This window comes from Nyctereutes procyonoides, unplaced genomic scaffold (genome assembly GCF_905146905.1).
Source record: "Nyctereutes procyonoides isolate TBG_1078 unplaced genomic scaffold, NYPRO_anot_genome, whole genome shotgun sequence".
NCBI lineage: Eukaryota > Metazoa > Chordata > Mammalia > Carnivora > Canidae > Nyctereutes > Nyctereutes procyonoides.
Window position 1 is genome coordinate 2,267,319 of NW_026575139.1, and position 18,114 is coordinate 2,285,432.

General features: G+C 42.2%; 1 protein-coding gene across 6 annotated transcripts in view; it reads left to right on the forward strand.

Moving 5' to 3' along the window:
- Positions 1-18,114, forward strand: part of MOK (MOK protein kinase) — a 60,637-nt gene that overhangs the window by 23,657 nt on the left and 18,866 nt on the right. The window contains exons 1-3 of one of the 6 annotated variants that reach the window (XM_055304363.1): positions 4,186-4,459; positions 10,672-10,761; positions 12,246-12,316. The exons of 1 other annotated variant lie outside the window; for it this stretch is intronic. In XM_055304363.1, coding sequence (XP_055160338.1) covers positions 12,286-12,316 — 31 coding nt within the window. In that variant the 5' untranslated portion in view covers positions 4,186-4,459; positions 10,672-10,761; positions 12,246-12,285. Of the gene's footprint in view, positions 1-4,185; positions 4,460-10,671; positions 10,762-12,245; positions 12,317-16,131; positions 16,200-18,114 lie in introns of those variants that run through there. 4 more of the 6 variants (XM_055304362.1, XM_055304365.1, XM_055304364.1 and 1 more) reach the window with 4 other exon arrangements.

Here is an 18,114-nt window from a genome sequence, read left to right on the forward strand (position 1 = left end):
ACAGTCTTCTGAAGTGTTTCAGGATATAAACCTTGATTTTAGACTCTTAGTACAAAAGATTGTTTCTCAGATCAGAAAGGAGCACAGGACAGTTAGAGAGTATTGAGAATAGTAATGTCACCTTTGTGACCTCCCCACGGGGTAATTGTAACCATCCCTGGTTTGCACACGAAGAGAGGTGCTCAGAGATCTGAAGTAGCTTGACAAGTTGTCACTATAGGTCACTAGGTGGGCAGAACCATATTTGAATCCAGATTTCACCGACCCAGAATCCTCCCCCTTCACTGCCCAGTGCATCCGGTTCTTTACCTACTGCTGCCAGGACTCTGAAGTGTCTGGGTCTTCAGCTTTTCCTCTGTTCCTCCCTTCTTCCTCTGTGTATTCTGCATATCTGGGTTTATTTTTCTTCCTACTCCACCTTTACTTTTAAACTATTTGGGGTGGAGAATTTGATGCACAGTGTACCAACTATCCCATACCCCAAGAGCAGGCTTCCTGAAACAACTACCTTTGAGAGAAGCACCACACCCCCGGAGTAACAGAGAAAGGACTTTGAATGGTGGGATGTGATGCATTTGCACATCAGGAGAGGATTGGAATCCCCATCAGGTTCCACTGTCAGGCTCAGGGGTGGATGTGCTTATAGCAATGATTGCTGGCTGTTATTTTGTTTAGAGGTAGATATAAAAAGTGGACTGGACAGAGCCTGCAGACTTGAGGCATTTCTGGGATTATTTGTGTGTCAGAGGAACATGTGGTTACACTTGTTCTGTTGAGCTGGCCGTCAGGAGAAATCACACTTGGTCACGGGTGTGCCTTCAGGAAGATAGAGATATCTGTAATACGGTACAGAAAGGTGTCCATCAAAGATGGTGTTCTTTCCCGAAGGTCCGTAATCTCTGTTTAATTATGAGAATACATCAGACCAAATTAAGGGGCATTCTATGGAATACCTGCCTGGTACCCCTTAAAATTGTCAAGGTAGCAAAAAACAAAAGACAGGAACCATCACAGACTGGAGGTGAGTATGGGAACATGATGACTTAATTATAATGATGTGTCCTGGGTCCTGGAAGAGAAAATGACATTCACGGAAAAGCTGGGGAAATCTAAATAAAATGTCTAGTTAATAGAACTGTACAAACATTACTTTCTCAGTTTTGATAAATGTTGCATAAGATGTTAACACTAGGGGAAGCTGGGTTATGGGGACTTTCTATCTGGTAACTCTTGTGTTAGTCTAAAATGATTTCAAAGTAAAAAAAACATCAAAATAAATAAAAGTAACCACTGACAATATGGAATTGCTCCTGTTGCTGCTAAGCTCCTCCTGATATTTCAAAGATATCAAAGATACTGTTTCATTATTTTCTTCTCTGTAATTGTCATCCATATTTGAGAAGTAAATAAACGTATGTTATTTAAACATATGGTCCTCTCTCGTTAAATCTGCACCCCACAGTATCAATTGGTAAAGGTACTGCTGTTATTTGTAACTTACAGGAAGAAATGACTTTATTGTTTCTTTTTTTTCTTACATTTTGAAAAAAAATTTTATTGGAGTTCAATTTGCCAACATATAGGATAACACCCAGTGCCCATCCATCAAGTGCCCCCCTCAGTGCCCATCACCCAGTCACCCCACCCCCCGCCCACCTCCCTTTCCACCACCCTTTGTTCGTTTCCCAGAGTTAGGAGTCTCTCATGTTCTGTCTCCCTCTCTGATATTTCCCACTCATTTTCTCTTCTTTCCCCTTTATTCCCTTTCACTATTTTTTATATTCCCCAAATGAATGAGACCATATAATGTTTGTCCTTCTCTGATTGACTTATTTCACTCAGCATAATACCTTCCAGTTCCATCCACGTTGAAGCAAATAGTGGGTATTCATCATTTCTAATGGCTGAGGAATATTCCATTGTATACATAAACCACATCTTCTTTATCCATTCATCTTTCGATGGACACCGAGGCTCCTCCACAGTTTGGCTATTGTGGACATTGCTGCTAGAAACATTGGGGTGCAGGTGTCTCGGGATTTCACTGCATCTATATCTTTGGGGTAAATCCCCAGCAGTGCAATTGCTGGGTCGTAGGGCAGGTCTATTTTTAACTCTTTGAGGAACCTCCACACAGTTTTCCAGAGTGGCTGCACCAGGTCACATTCCCATCAGTAGTGCAAGAGGGTTCCCCTTTCTCCACATCCTCTCCAACATTTGTTGTTTCCTGTCTTGTTAATTTTCCCCATTCTCACTGGTGTGATGTGGGATCTCATTGTGTTTTTTTTTTAATTTTTTATTTATTTATGATAGTCACAGAGGGAGAGAGAGAGAGAGGCGCAGAGACACAGGCAGAGGGAGAAGCAGGCTCCATGCACCGGGAGCCCGACGTGGGATTCGATCCTGGGTCTCCAGGATCGCGCCCTGGGCCAAAGGCAGGCGCCAAACCGCTGCGCCACCCAGGGATCCCCCATTGTGGTTTTGATTTGTATTTCCCCGGTGGCAAGTGATGTGGAGCATTTTCTCATGTGCTTGTTGGCCATGTCTGTGTCTTCCTCTGTGAAATTTCTGTTCATGTCTTTTGCCCATTTCATGACTGGATTATTTGCTTCTTGGGTGTTGAGTTTAACAAGCTCTTTATAGATCTTGGATACTAGCCCTTTATCTGATAGGTCATTTGCAAATATCTTCTCCCATTCTGTAGGTTGTCTTTTAGTTTTGTTGACTGTTTCTTTTGCTGTGCAGAAGCTTCTTGATGAAGTCCCAATAATTCATTTTTGCTTTTGTTTTTCTTGCCTTCATGGATGTATCCTGCAAGAAGTTGCTGTGGCCAAGTTCAAAAAGGGTGTTGCCTGTGTTCTCCTCTAGGATTTTGATGGAATCTTGCCTCACATTTAGATCTTTCATCCATTTTGAGTTTATCTTTGTGTATGGTGTAAGAGAATGGTCTAGTTTCATTCTTCTGCATGTGGATGTCCACTCATAAAGCAATCAATGTGATTGATCATATCAGCAAGAGAAAAAACAAGAACCATATGATCCTCTCAATAGATGCAGGGAAAGCATTTGACAAAATACAGCATCTATTCCTGATCAAAACTCTTCAGAGTGTAGGGGTAGAGGGAACATTCCTCAGCATCTTAAAAGCCATCTACAAAAAGCCCACAACAAATATTCTCAATGGGGAAACATTGGGAGCCTTTCCCCTAAGATCAGGAACAAGACAGGGATGTCCATTCTCACCACTGCTATTCAACACAGTACTAGAAGTCCTCGCCTCAGCAATCAGGCAACAAAAAGAAATAAAAGGCATTCAAATTGGCAAAGAAGTCAAACTCTCCCTCTTCGCAGATGACATTATACTGTACATAGAAAACCCAAAAGACTTCACCCCAAGATTGCTAGATCTCATACAGCAATTCAGCAGTGTGGCAGAATACAAAATCAATGCCCAGAAGTCAGTGGCATTTCTATACACTAACAATGAGACTGAAGAAAGAGAAATTAAGGAGTCAATCCCATTCACCATCGCACCCAAAAGCATAAGATACCTAGGAATAAACCTAACCAAAGAGGTAAGGGACCTATACCCTAAAAACTACAGAAAACTTCGGAAAGAAATTGAGGAAGACACAAAGAGATGGAAAAATATTCCATGCTCATGGATTGGAAGAATTAATATTGTGAAAATGTCAATGCTACCCAGGGCAATTTACACATTTAATGCAATCCTTATCAAAATACCATGGACTTACTTCAGAGAGTTGGAACAAATCATCTTAAGATTTGTGTGGAATCAGAAAAGACCCTGAATAGCCAAGGGAATATTAAAAAAAGAAAACCATAGCTGGGGGCATCACAATGTCAGATTTCAGGTTGTACTACAAAGCTGTGATCATCAAGACAGTGTGGTACTGGCGCAAAAACAGGCACATAGATCAATGGAACAGAATAGAGAATCCAGAAGTGGACCCTCAGCTTTATGGTCAACTAATATTCGACAAAGGAGGAAAGGCTATCCACTGGAAGAAAGACAGTCTCTCCAATAAATGGTGCTGGAAAAATTGGACTTTATTGTTTCTAGAAGGAAGTTCTAGAAGAAAGACAGCTGCCTTGAGGGAAAAATTGGACTTTATTGTTTCTAGAAGAAAGTTCTAGAAGAAAGACAGCTGCCTTGAGGGATGCTCCAGTGTCACTGATACTTGATCCACAAATTTAATGTTCTCTTGTTTTTTTTAACCATGAAAATAATATTTCTAGCTCTTGGAGTATCTATCATCGTTAAAAAATTTAATCTTATTCGCTTGAAGAATAATTTTCCGTTCTTTGGAAATCAATTTTTGCTGCTTTATCCTCGTCTAAGTAAATCCTCAGAGTCACCTTGCACAGTTGTGTGGGTGGCATGAGAAACGAGAAGCAGTAACAGGAAAATCACGCTGAGTCACACGGGCAGAACGAGGTTGGTATTTGGAGCTTGTGACTCCCACCTCCTTCAGGTTTTACTTCCATTCCTTGCCTCCCCCTTTTACTGAAATAGAACTGGACAGCACCTGCAATAATAGTTGCTCATGTGAAGTCCGGGTGAGGTCGGATGAGCGAGTTCATCAGGATTGTTGTTGGGAAGGGTACTCTCAGCTTCCAAGGGTTGTTCTCCAGAGTGGCTCGAAGGCTCAGTTTGGGGATAAAGGAGTTACTTGCTGGAGCCAGCAGACCCAGCCCTTTTGATACCTGTTTTGGTAAATCTTCAGCATGGTTTCCACCTGTACTCCCCGCAAGTGCAATGGTTAATTAGAGGGCCCCCTTTCTTTTTTGCTATGATTGTATTCCATATTCTTCCTATAGAAATACTATGAAGAGACAGAATGAGTTTCTTTAAAAAAAAAAATCTGTGGTCTTTATAGGATCTCTCTGTGTCCTGAAGCAATAAGAATAACACACGTGGGCCACTCCTAGTGGCAGAGGGACTAGCTCAGGCTCTGAAGTTATGTGACCTTGGATGGTTCCTCCATCTCTCTGTGTCTCAGCTGTTCTGTATATACCATGTGGGGTATCTACCTAACATCTCCCTCATAGTGTCCTGTGATCAGCCTTGTGATCAGCTCTTGTGAGGGTTGACTGAGGGCAGGTAGGCATTCAGCACAGTGCTTGTGCTCTGATCCACAGTCACAGCCTGCCATAGAACAGTGCAGGTGAGTGGGGTTTGAAGACTTGAGAAAATTGAAGCGGGGCGATAGCAGAAATCGTGATAAAGATGACAGCAGTTGTTCACCAATGGTCTGGCGCCATGCCCAGCGCCGGGTGAATTTTGTACATGTAGCATTTAATCCTCACTGCAGCCCTAGAAGAAAGATGCTGTCGTTGCTTTCTTTCAGGTTAGGTAAGCCTGATTGGAGAGCCCAGTCCCCTCACCTGTCCGGTATCACCCAGCCGGCAAGCAGTAAAGCCCAGCGTGGGACCTGAGTCTATTGTAGGTCCAGAGCCTTGTTCTTTCCAGCGCTCCTCACTGCTGCAGAATGCCATGTAGCCGGCTGGTCTTGACTTGGCACGTGGTTTTTCTCAAGTCACATGACTACATGGTCCTCAAATTATTGTTACAAAAATAAAGTCTGCTTTGTAAGGTTTTAAATAAAAACAAAGGCAAGAAATTCGTGAGTCACTTTAAAAACTCTTTTACTTACAAAGAATATAATAATAGAAAATTCCAACGTATACAAAGTAAACAGAACAGTATAATGAACCCCAGGTGCCCAGCAGCCAGAATCAGCACGCCTGTGATTTTTATTTCCTGCGCATCTCCACCGGGCCTCCTTCCCTGCTTGCTTGTTAGTATACGGTTCTTTTTTTAAGGCAAAATTTGCATATGTTAAAATGCACATTTCTTTATAATTTTGGGAAATGGATATTATCGTGTAATTAAGAGATAGAACATTTCTGTCACCTAGAAAGCTCCTTCATGGCAGTTCTCCACCCCCATTCGAGGCAATCACTCTTCTGGCTTTTTTTCCTTTATCCTCTTCTAGAAATTCGTACTAAATGGTATCTCCTAGAAAGTGCTGAATGTGCTCTCTTGACCAGCTCTGTTGGCTCAGCATGAAGTCTTTGAGATTCATCCACACTGTGGCTCCGGCAGTTTATACCTTTTTACCAACCTTTTTACCACCAAGTAGCAGAGTAGCATTCGTAGCATGACACAATCTGTTTATCCCTTCTCCTGGTGACAGACTTTTCAGTGGTTTTGGTTTCAGGCTGCTATGAATAAAGCTGCTATTAATTAAACCTCATGTACAAGTCTTGTTAGGATATAGGTTTTCATTTTTCTTGGCAGTTACCTAGAACAGAATCGCTGAATCAAAGGGTGTAGGTGTTTCACTTTATAAGAAACTGCCAAGCCTTTTTCCAAAGTGATTACACCTGCTTGCATCCCCACCAGCAAAGAATGAGAGTTGCAGTTGCTCTGCACACCTCCTCCCACTCCAGCATTTGGTGTTAGTCTGAAATGTTAGCCCCCCTTGTTGAGTATGTAGTGGAGTCTTATTTTGGTTACTTTCCACTTCCCTGATGACTGGTGATGCTGAATACTCACTCATGTGCTGCTTATTTGCCACTCATGTACCTTTTGTAATGTGTGAGAGTATTTCTTAAATGTTTGAAATAATCTACCTGTGAAATCACCTGGGCCTAGAAGTTTCCTTCGTGGGGAAGCTTCACCCCCATACCCCGTGATGTTTATCACAGCATCATTCATAGTGGTGACGAGCTGGAGACAAAGCAGGGCAGTGGATGATGGTACCCTGGTCCCACGGAATGTTACAGTCAAATAGAACGTACCAAGTAATTTGGGATTTTCATAAGGTTTTTCAAAGCTTCATTGAGATATAATTTACATATCATAAAAGTCCACCCATTGTAAGGAAACATATAGTTGTGCAGCTCTCACCATGATCCCATTTTATTTATTTTATTTTATTTTTTTTTCATGATCCCATTTTAGAACACTTCTATCAGCTGTGAGGAGGCTTTTGATAACAAATTCTGTTTCTTTGGTAAACGTAGGGCTACTTTTTTTTTAAATTTTTTTAAAGATTTTTTAAAAAAATTTATTCATGAGAGACACAGTAAGAGAGAGGCAGAGACATAGGCAGAGGAAGAAGCAGGCTCCATGCAGGGAGCCCGATATGGGACTCGATCCCAGGACTCCCAGATCATGCCCTGGGCTGAAGGCAGGTGCTCAGCTGCTGAGCCACCCAGGGATCCCCAAAGGGCTACATTGATTTTCAAGTTTGTGTTGGATTTGGTAATTACATTTTTAAAGGAATTTGTCTATTTAAATTGTCATATTTTTTGGCATACACTTGTTCATAATACGCTCTTTTATCTTTTTAATAATCTAACTCTAGTGATGTCCTCTCCATCATTCCTGATACTAGGATTTGGTGGTAGTGTTTTATCTCATTTTTTTTCCTCCATTGGTCTTGCTAGGGGTTTATCAGTTTTATTAATCTTTTCAAAGAACCAACTTTGGGTTTATTCATTTTCTCTATTATTTGTCTGTTTTTAAAAGATTTATTTATTTATTTGAGAGCTGGTAGGGGGTCCAGGGGAGAGAGAGTCCCAAGTAGACTCCTTGCTAAGCGTGGAGCCTGACACAAGGCTTGATCTCACCACCCCGAGATCACAACCTGAGTTGAAGCCAAGAGTTGGTTACTCAACCTACTGAGCCACTCAGGTGTCACTGTTTGTCTGTCTTCTGTGCCATTGATTTCTGCTCTTTATTGTTGCTTTTCTTCTGCTTTGTTTTAATTTATTCTTGTTTACCTTCTTGAGGTGAAAACATAGATAATTGATTTTATCCATTTCTTCCTTTCTACATAAGCATTTAAAGCCACAAATGCACTTCTAAGTCCTATTTTCCTGCATTCCGTACGTCTTGATATGTTGTTTTCTTATGGTTTGCTTTAAAATGTTTTCTAATTTGCCTTGTGATTTCTTCTTTACCTGTGGTTTATTTACAAATGTGTTGTTTGATTTCCAGATATTTAGGGCTTTTCTACCTAGTTTAGTCTGCCTGCCTGCCTTCCTTCCTTCCTTCGACCTTATTTATTTATTAGAGAGAGAGCACAAGCACAAGTGGCAGTGGGGAGACAGAGGGAGAGGGAGCGGGAGAAGCAGGCTCCCCACGAGCAAGGAGCCTGATGCGGGGCTGGACCCTAGGACCCTGGGATCATGACCTGAGCCTAAACCAGATGGCTCGCTGACTAAGCTACCCAGGTGCCCCTCTACTATCGCTGACTTCTAATTTAAGTCCCTCATGGTCAGAGAATATGTTCCATAAGTCTTTATATTTGAAAATTTATTAAGACTTATCTTTGGGTCCAGCATATTCATCTGATTGAAGAACACCTGAATGAAGGTGTTAAATATGGGTTCGATAGAAGGCTAGTTATGTCAAGGTGGTTAACAGTACTGTTAGGATCTTGTGCATCTTTACCAGTTTTCTCAGTGACTGTTCTGTCAGTTATGTAGAGGAGTACTGGAACTTCTAGCTTTTTCTTCTTTCTGCCGTCAGGCTTTATTCCTTGTGTGTGAAGCTCTAAATAATAGCACATTGTCCTGTCTTTTTGACGTACTGCTCCATCATCACAAAGTCATTATAGGTAGTGATAATCTTTATTTTGAAATCTACTTTGTCTAGTATTAATATAACTACTTCTTCCCCTTCAGCTTGAGGACTTTCTTCCTACAGATTGGAAAGATTAGATAAACTTTTCCATAAAAACCCTTCCAGGGCGACTGCACAGTTGGTTAAGTGTCCCACTCTTGGTTTCGGCTCAGGTCCTGCTCTGGGTCCGGAGATGGAGCCCTGTGATGTCAGGCTCTGTGCTCAGTGGGGAATCTGCTTTCTTCTCCCTCTGCTTCCCCCCACTCATGTATACTCTCTCCCTTTCTCTCTAAAATAAATCTTAAAAAAAAAAACCACTTCCGATAAAATGAAATGTTGAAATTGTATAATTTAATGTTTTTTATTTTTTAGACTTGGACCTGGTAATTATAGTTTTTTCTGGTTGTAGGAAAAAATCAATTTATGGTAGATATCATTGTTTCTTTTGGGAGCAAAGGCTGCCTGCACTCCACTGTGTTCAATTCCAGGATTGTTTCTGTCTCCAGCAGGATAGTGAAAACAAATAAAACCCTGGATATCACCTGACCACAAAATTCGAAGCAGCTCCAAGACACAGAAGATTGGTTAATTCCAGTTTTTTAGATTATTTTAGTGATATTTATTTATTTATTTATTTTTAAAAGATTTTTTATTTATTTATTAATGAGAGACACAGAGAGGGGGTGGGGCAGAGACACAGGCAGAGGGAGAAGCAGGCTCTATGCAGGGAGCCTGATGCAGGACTCGATCCCCGGACTGCAGGATCATGCCCTGGGCGGAAGGCAGGCACTAAACTGCTGTGCCACCCAGGCTGCCCTATTTTCATGATTTTTAAAAGAACAGAAATTATTTGTATTTTATTAAAATAAAATATTGTTATTTGAACAAAGGTTTGCTGTGCTTAGATGAAAGTACCTTTCTAAATATATTAGTTCATTATTTCTGAGTGAAATGTTTGTGGAGGCATAAAAGAATTATGTCTGCCATAAGCAGAATATGTTTTAGGGTATGATAACTGGTTTTCATATTAAAGATGAGAAGAGTGGATGGTTGTTTGTCTCACTGTTTGACTATCCAGTTGTAAAAACTAATTTTTTTCATACGGATAATTATAAAATCAGAACTGTCACTAGCTCCATTGGTTTCTTGCTCTTTCCACCTAGGACAAGGTTTCTCACATTGGCACTATTGACGTTTGGGCCCAGATTATTATTTGTTGTGGGGCCTGTCCTGTGCCTTGTAGGATATTTAGCGTCCTTCCTGGCTGCTACCGCTGAATGCCAGTATGGAACAGCATGTTACAGAACCTGTGACAGCTAAAAATGTTTCCAGAAATTGTCAGATTTCCCCTGAGGGGCTAGGTCCTTCCCAGTGGTCCTTCCCACTGAACTACAGCATGCCACAAGTAGGAGCATGACAGGCACCAGGTAGAGGTAGGGTCTTCAGCAACCTAGTCCTGAGTCAGTGGGCTCCCCTTAAGGGATGGGACCTTGGAGAAGAGCCTTGGTCATCTCTTCCAGTGCAGACCCCAGGAAAGGTGATTGAAAGATGCTCTATAATCAGTTGCCTAAGTGCCCCCAAAAGAATGTTCCACTTGATCTTTTTTTTTTCCCTCTGATTGGTATCTTTATTCAACTCCCCTGTCTGCTCATGGAAGTCTGAAATGTGTACTTCAGGTGGTATTCATGTTGCTCAGCTGGTTAGTAATAAGGAATTTTAGTATATGTTCCTATGTTTATTAATTATCAAAGAAACCACCAAGGTGTTCTTTCAGTTTAGATGGGGAAAATTTGAATGTATGTCCAAAGCTGTAAGAACCTTGGTTTTTATCAGATAATGCAGATTGAGGCGTGTTGAATTTTAACTGCTGTCGGGAAAAATATAAGCTGATTAACTTGCTTGAAATATTTGTGAGTTTTTCAGTTGTGACCATGGGTAATAAATAATGATTGACTAACCCTAATTGAAAGATGGCTTAAATTATAAATTATTTATTTTTACCTACACAATAGTATCGAGCAAGTGAACAATCTGCGGGAGATACAAGCCCTGAGGCGCCTGAATCCACACCCAAACATTCTTACGTTGCATGAAGTGGTTTTGTAAGTATATTTGGGGCTTTACAAATTATCTCAATTTGATTACATGATTAAGTCTTTTTAAGAAAGAAAACCATGGTAGACATTTAAAATATTTGTCTTGTAGCTCAGGGAGTAATGATTTTCATTTTATCTTGTCACATATTTCTTTACTTGGACAAATGTATAACTGATTCCTGCTGTGGAAATGCCTTCGTTTAGGTGACCTCGTATTATAAAAGCATACAAAATTCAAATGGTTCCTCTGCTGTAGGTCCGTGAGGCTTCTTTGTAGACAGTGGCTTGTGCATCTAAGGCCTAATAGGAAAGTACTGTTGTCATGTGTCAGGGACTGTACTTGCTTTGTCCCTGCCAGTTGCCACGTCTGCACAATCTCAGGCAGTGAGACCTCCTACCTTACTATGGTTGATGCAATTCAGGGGACTTTTCATCTCTGTTCTAGTTCTAAGAATAGTTTCCCTAAAGCTTACCTATCAATCAAGAAGGCAGAGCACAGCTCATCCCTAGGTGTTGGCAATTCTGCACCATACTTCTGGACCCTGAGCCAGGAACTCAGACCCAGGGTCCTGGGACCTGCCCTTCTGTGGGCCCTGAGAAGGTGCACACCATGTAAAGTCTCTCTGTGGCTCTCCAGGCTGCTTTTAAACCAGCCAGGTGTCTGACAATGAAAGTGCGATTGATTTTAATTAGAGGATTGAGCCGTCTTAAACTCAAAGTGAAATGTCTCATCATAGCTGTGTGGCCTCCTGGCCTGCAGTGTTCTGAGCGGTCAGTGCGGGCCAGGTCCAGAGACTGCGAGGTGCAGCAGTCACCATGGGGATGGTGCTTTGTGCACACTTCACAGGCATTTCTGCCTGGGATTGCGTGTGGGTCTCCTGATAGCCCCGCCAGAGGTGCCCTGAGTAGGGTCTGCAGTGACACGCTTTCCCCTCCTGGGGCTCAGGATCCCTTAGAGCTGTCTGAACTCAGATGCTGGCAGCTTGGTCAGGGGCCCCCATCCCTAGTCTGTGTAAGGCCTGGATGCCACACCGGCATCACGTGACCGGTCTTCCTCCCTTTTCCCCTGACTGCTTTGTGGATTTTGTTACCCCATTATAATTTATCCCAATGACATGGAAGGAATTTAGGTAAATTAAAACTAAATTTGTAGTCACAGAGCATGAATTGATCTTTTTCCTCTTTTTTGCTTAGCCAACTCCTCAACCTCATTTCTTCTTTCTGCTGGGAGTTAATTTTATATGTTTAAGACACATCTCATTAAAAAGAGAATTGTTTAGAATTTTTGCTTAAAGTTAAGGTTTTACTATTAAGTTAATTTTACCTGAAGTATTGATTGAAAAATCACAAGCTCTCTTTCAGTCAGTAAAGTCTTTGATGTGGGAGTGCTTTATGTCTACCAGAAATATTTACAAATGAATTAAATATTTGATTATATTTTCTGATCAAGATAAGAAAAAACATTTTTACAAACCTGCCTTCTTCTTCAGTGACAGAAAATCTGGTTCTCTTGCACTAATATGTGAACTTATGGACATGAATATTTATGAGCTAATACAAGGTACGTAGAATAATTTGCAAGCTAATCTAAGATCTTTCAAAGCTTGTAGTGCACATATACTTTGTTCTGCTTCTCAAAATTATTAGTCACCAGAGTGCAGTAGTTACATATAGTAACATACAGTACTGAACTACTTCCCTCTTGGGAGGTCTTTTTCTGGCATTCTCATCTACCCAGAATAGGGCTGCCCTTGAGAAAAGTAAAGCCATGTGCCTTCAGGCTGGCCAGTGATGTGGATGAGGATGGCTCCCCGTCAGGCCTTCCTCACCGCGGCTCCCTGCAGGGGGCGCTGTGCCACTCCAAGGTTCCCTCTCCTGACTGCGGCTGTTCAGCATTCTGTTCTGTGCCTCAAAATAAGGCAAGGCTTGCCCCCAGACATCATCCCTCAGATGGGAGAAGACCTCCTTCTATTTGGATCCTTACACAGTCTCTCTCCCGGGCACAGGGTGCTCACTTATTTACTTTTTTTTGAACAATAAAGCACTGTTTAGGGATCCCTGGGTGGCGCAGCGGTTTGGCGCCTGCCTTTGGCCTAGGGCGCGATCCTGGAGACCCGGGATCGAATCCCACGTCAGGCTCCCGGTGCATGGAGCCTGCTTCTCCCTCTGCCTGTGTCTCTGCCTCTATCTCTCTCTCTGTGACTATCATAAGTAAATAAAAATTAAAAAAAAATAAAGCACTGTTTAGGAAAGTACATGCGCCTCAGCTGGTTCTGGAGGCTTATAGAGGTCACCTGAAGGAAACTAGAGAGAAGGAGGCAGATGGTTGGCCCACATTTAGCGAATATCCCTGGGGGTCTGACTGCACAGTTGTGTTAGATGTCAGGACAAATGAGCCTCGGAGACGTCGCTGAGAAGCGGCACAGAAAGTGTGGTATTTTACAGATCACATTGTGCTTATCGGACAGATGAAAACAAATCAACTGCTTCATGTTCTGCGAGTGACTATTTATGGCTTGGAATAGAATTTTAGTGGCAGCTGCGTAGTGGATTTAAAAACCACTGCATTCTATTTTCTGGAACAATTTAGGCCAAACCGAAGAAGGTGCACTGTGTAACATTTTTTAAGACCAAGAAGCTATTCTGTGATGAAGACACTGATGCTGAAGATGCACATGAAGAGCTCAAATAAAATTATTATGAAGCGGGAAAGTGGAAAAAATTATCAAATTAGTATATTTTATATGTGATTTGAAATGTATGCTTTAGTAAATTACTAATAAAAAAAAAGCAAAAATAGGCAAATTTTTCTACATCCATAAAAGTTGATGAAAAACTTTCGGATCTAAAAACTTTAGGACATTTTTTGAGAAAATAGGAGATTGCCTTATATCTGGGCATATATGATATTTATGTTACAAACCTTGTGCTTTTATTCATAGGTAAGCCCATCACTCTGGGATCTGTTTGTGTTTTAAGTCTAGTTCTAACAAGTTAGTTATCAGGTTTCTTGGTTTAAAACCTATTAAAAACAAGAGCTTCTAGAATTTAGCCCATCAGCAGTAATAGAAAGTGAAGGTGACAATCCCACAGTGGGCGAGGAAACTGAAAATATAAAACAAGGAAATGACAACAAAGCCACCACAAACAAGAGCAGCCTGGGCAGACAGCTGAGAGATCCCAGGTCCCCCAGGATGGGCTAGAGAACGCACACCCGCATGATGCATGGTGGTAAGCATACCCTGTCAGCAGCATGATGGAAAGTAGGAAAGTAAAGAAAGCAAATGTTTTAAAAAGATTCCTGCCTAAAATGCTTGCAGTAGAAAAGAGTTTTATATTCAAGGAGTAAGCCTTATTGATCTGGAAATTTCCCTTCTTAAGCATCTATTCCAAATAGTCTGGATAAATGAGGTGTTGCTCCATGGTTTCATTTTCTCATACATTCTGTCTGACACAAATTGTGCCCTTTGGTCCTATCTGTCCATCAGAGGATCAGGACAGGGCCCCAAATACGATCTAGAGAAACAACCACCAAACCTTATATTACTTCATTTATAATTTTTTTTTACCAGTGAGCCAATATTTTGCTTTTTAATGTACCTACATAATCACTTCCTTTATTTAGTAGCAGTCCTCTTGGTGTGAGATGTGTCTTATATTAGATTTCTGATTGTTGTTTCCTAGAGTGTGAAATTTCAAAACTCAGGGGGAGGGGGTAGTAATTTCCAGCAAGTTTCTATGTGTTTAGACATTTGAGAAATCTTTGTTTAGAAATAAATATCTTTAATTTCCAGTAGTAAGGGAATTGTATAATTGGAGAAATTCATTTCTTTCAGTATTTGTCTACAGAGAGAGATTATAGAAAATGGAATGTTATGGGGCCCCGGCATGGCTCAGTTGGTTGAGCATCTAACTCTTGATCTCAGCTGAAGTCTGGATCTCAGGGTCATATGTTTGAGCCCCTTGTTGGGCTCCATGTGGGTGTGAAGCCTACTTAAAAAAAAATGTTATATTGTAGATCAACAGACATTGACTCATCACATAAATGTTGAGAACCTCTCATAGGCCAGTGCTGGGCTCAGTGCACAGAGCCTAAGATGCTGTCAGAGGCACCATAGTTTTAGAGATGTTAAAACATGGGGAAGATGACCGGCAGTCATTGTAAGATGCTAAATATTGTGTCATGATTTCAGAGTTGTTAAAGTGTGAGGGAAAAAATCTTCTGAGAATTGATGAAACACAGTGATCACTGTAACAGCCAACAGTTAGTGGATGCTGACCACCTGTCAGATGCTCTTCCTAGCACTTTCTAGGAATTAACTCATTTTACCTTCACAGCAGCCATTCAAGCAGACACTGTTACTCTCCCCATTTTAAAGATGGAGAAATGGAGGGATAGAGAGATAAATAACTTGTCCAAGGTTATGTACCTAGTAAATGGTGGATGTGGGTTTTGGGCTTGGACAGCCTCTTCCAGAGTGCCTGTTCTTAACCATCACACATACAGCCTCTTGACGTCCCACAGTGCTTGACGTCCGGCAGTGCAGATAATGATCATCATCATTATCTCTGTTTTACAGATGAGGAAATCGAGGCTTCAAGGATTAAGTGATGACCCAAGGTGAAGTTGTTAATAAATAGTAGAACCAGAACTTACACTCCAGTCTGACTTCTGACTGAAGCATTAACTTTCCCGCTGTACCCACTACCTTGGCCCCCACAGCCCCCGCTCAGTGCCTCTAGTGCATAGGCACCTGCTCATTATCTGTGCTTATTGATGACAACATTGACTTAATTGAAAACTGATCAATCACTAAAGCTTTTCCTATTAGAATGACAGTTCATTTTACTTAAATGACTACTCTCAGATGGTTAGAATATTGAGTAGCACAGTCAGGTATCGAAGAGCCAGTTAATGGCATGAGTGGATGATCACACTGTTGTCATTGAGCTGCCCGCTTACATGCACATCAGTGGGCAAGGTCTGGTGAAAGTAGAGGGGAAGAATAGAAGATGCTTCTTTGTGGGTTTTGTTTTTTGTTGTTTTTTTTTTTTTTTGAAGGTTTTTATTTATTTGACAGCACAAGCAGGGGGAACAGGAGGCAGAGGGAGAGGGAGAAGCCGACTCCTCGCCAAGCAGGGAGCCCGCTCAATCCTAGGACCCCGGGATCATGACCTGAGCCAAAGGCAGACACTTAACCAACTGAGCCACCTAGGTGCCCCAGGAGATGCTTTTTTCGATAAAGAGTGTAGAGTCTGTTGAAGAGAGAAACTATATGAAAGTCAATCATTAGAGAAAATGAATTGCTTGGGGTTATTTTCTCTTTGTCCAGTAGGTGTCAGATGAGGCAGAGATGATTGTGGTCTTCATCTGGAAGAGTGGCACATGTAGGCAAATGCAGGAGAGGATGTCTTACTGCTACATGCCAGGCGCTGCTCTGCAGGTGGGCACAGTGGGGGACATGGCGGACATAGTCCCACCCACATGGGTTCACACTCTGAGGAAGAGAGAGAGATGCTGAACAAGTGAAGAAATGATCACGAAACAGTTCAAGAGGGGGATAAGTGTTATGAGTAAATAAAACAGGCCACATGTCGGAGTGATGGGGATGAACTAATCCAGACAGAGTCAGCTAGTGCGAAGGTCCTGAGGCCACTGTGAGGTTAAGAGGCCAGTGTCGCTGGAACATGAGGAAGACAGTTATAGGAAATGAGGTGGGCAGGGGGCAGTAGGACAGGTAGGGCCAGGGTAAGAAGTCCAGTTATTTAGAGTTCAATGGGAAGCATTAGTGGCTTTTAAAGCAGAGGAAAAGCATCTTTTGGTTTGTGTTTAGACCAGTGTTTCTAAAACTATAGTGGAAGACCAGTTTTTTATTTGTTCATTTTTCTTTCTAATCAGTTGTGGACCAGGACTTTTGTAAAATATGTAAAAATTAATTACTGGAAAAATGATTATGTGCTTGGGTGTCGCAGTGATGTTGAGTTGCCATAAGAGTTCCTTAGTCACTCTTGTTTTGTCATCTCTTAAACCAGTAACAAGCAGGAGCACTTGGGTGGCTCAACTGGTGAAGCGTCTGCCTTCGGCTTTGGTCATGATCTCAGGGTCCTGGTATCAAGCCCTGCATCAGGCTCCCTGCTCAGCAGAGTCTGCTTCTCCCTCTCCCTTTGCCTCTTACCCCTGCTCTTGCACACACATTCTCTCTCTCTCTGTCTCTCTCTCTCTCATAAATCAAAAGATCTTGGGGATCCCTGGGTGGCTTAGCGGTTTAGTGCCTGCCTTTGGCCCAGGGAGTGATCCTGGAGTCCTGGGATCGAGTCCCACGTCGGACTCCCGGCATGGAGCCTGCTTCTCCTTCTGCCTGTGTCTCTGCCTCTCTCTCTCTCTCTCTCTCTCTCTCTCTCTCTCATTAATAAATAAAATCTTAAAAAAAATCTTAAAAAAGCCCCTAGACCAGTATCAGTTCATGGACTACACTTTTTAGAAGGATATTTCTGTTTTTTTTTTAAGATTTTATTTATTTATTCATGAGAGACACACAGAGAGAGAAAGAGAGGCAGAGACACAGGCAGAGGGAGAAGCAGACTCCATGCAGGGAGCCTGACATTGGACCCGATCCGGGGTCTCCAGGATGAAGCCCTGGGCTGAAGGCAGACGCTAAACCACTGAGCCACCTGGGCTGCCCACGATATTTCTGTTTAACGAATGAATAGACAACAGATCTATTCTTGCCAGTGTAACCCCAGGGGACTTAAGTGATATGGATGATTTTACAGAGTTACTGGGTGGGCTGAAGAGACACTCTGGGTGTGGCACCCAGGAAGCAACTACTGAAAATGATTCTGCAGAATTGGGCTGCCAAGGAGGCTGCTGCCTTTGCACAGACAGGATGCTCAAAGTGAAGAAGTTGCTATGGCAGCCACCAGCTCTAGAACCAGGCAGCCTTTGCCAGAGTCAGGAAGCTGCCTCCACCAGCATCTGCACTCACACTGAATGCTCTCCCTCCTCTCGTCTGCCCCATAATGTGGGCCTGAATCCTCTTTCTCAAGTAGTCTGACTTAGGCAGAACCCAATCATACATGGAGCTTCGAGCTACAAGCAACCTGAAGGACCTGGCTTTGAGCTTTCACACCTGGCCTGCAAGGTTGGAATGGGTCTGCATTGTGAGCCGTGAGGGCAAGAATGGTGGTGGGGAGACCAGCAAAAAGATGGTGAAGGTATTTTGCCTGACACTGAGAAAGAGTTTCCATGGAAGGGAGTGAGTAGATGGCATGCCTGGGCACCAGTCTCACCATAGCAATCCTGGTTTGTTTACGTGGGTGCATTGTGCATGTGACACCGGGCATCTGCCACCTGCAGCA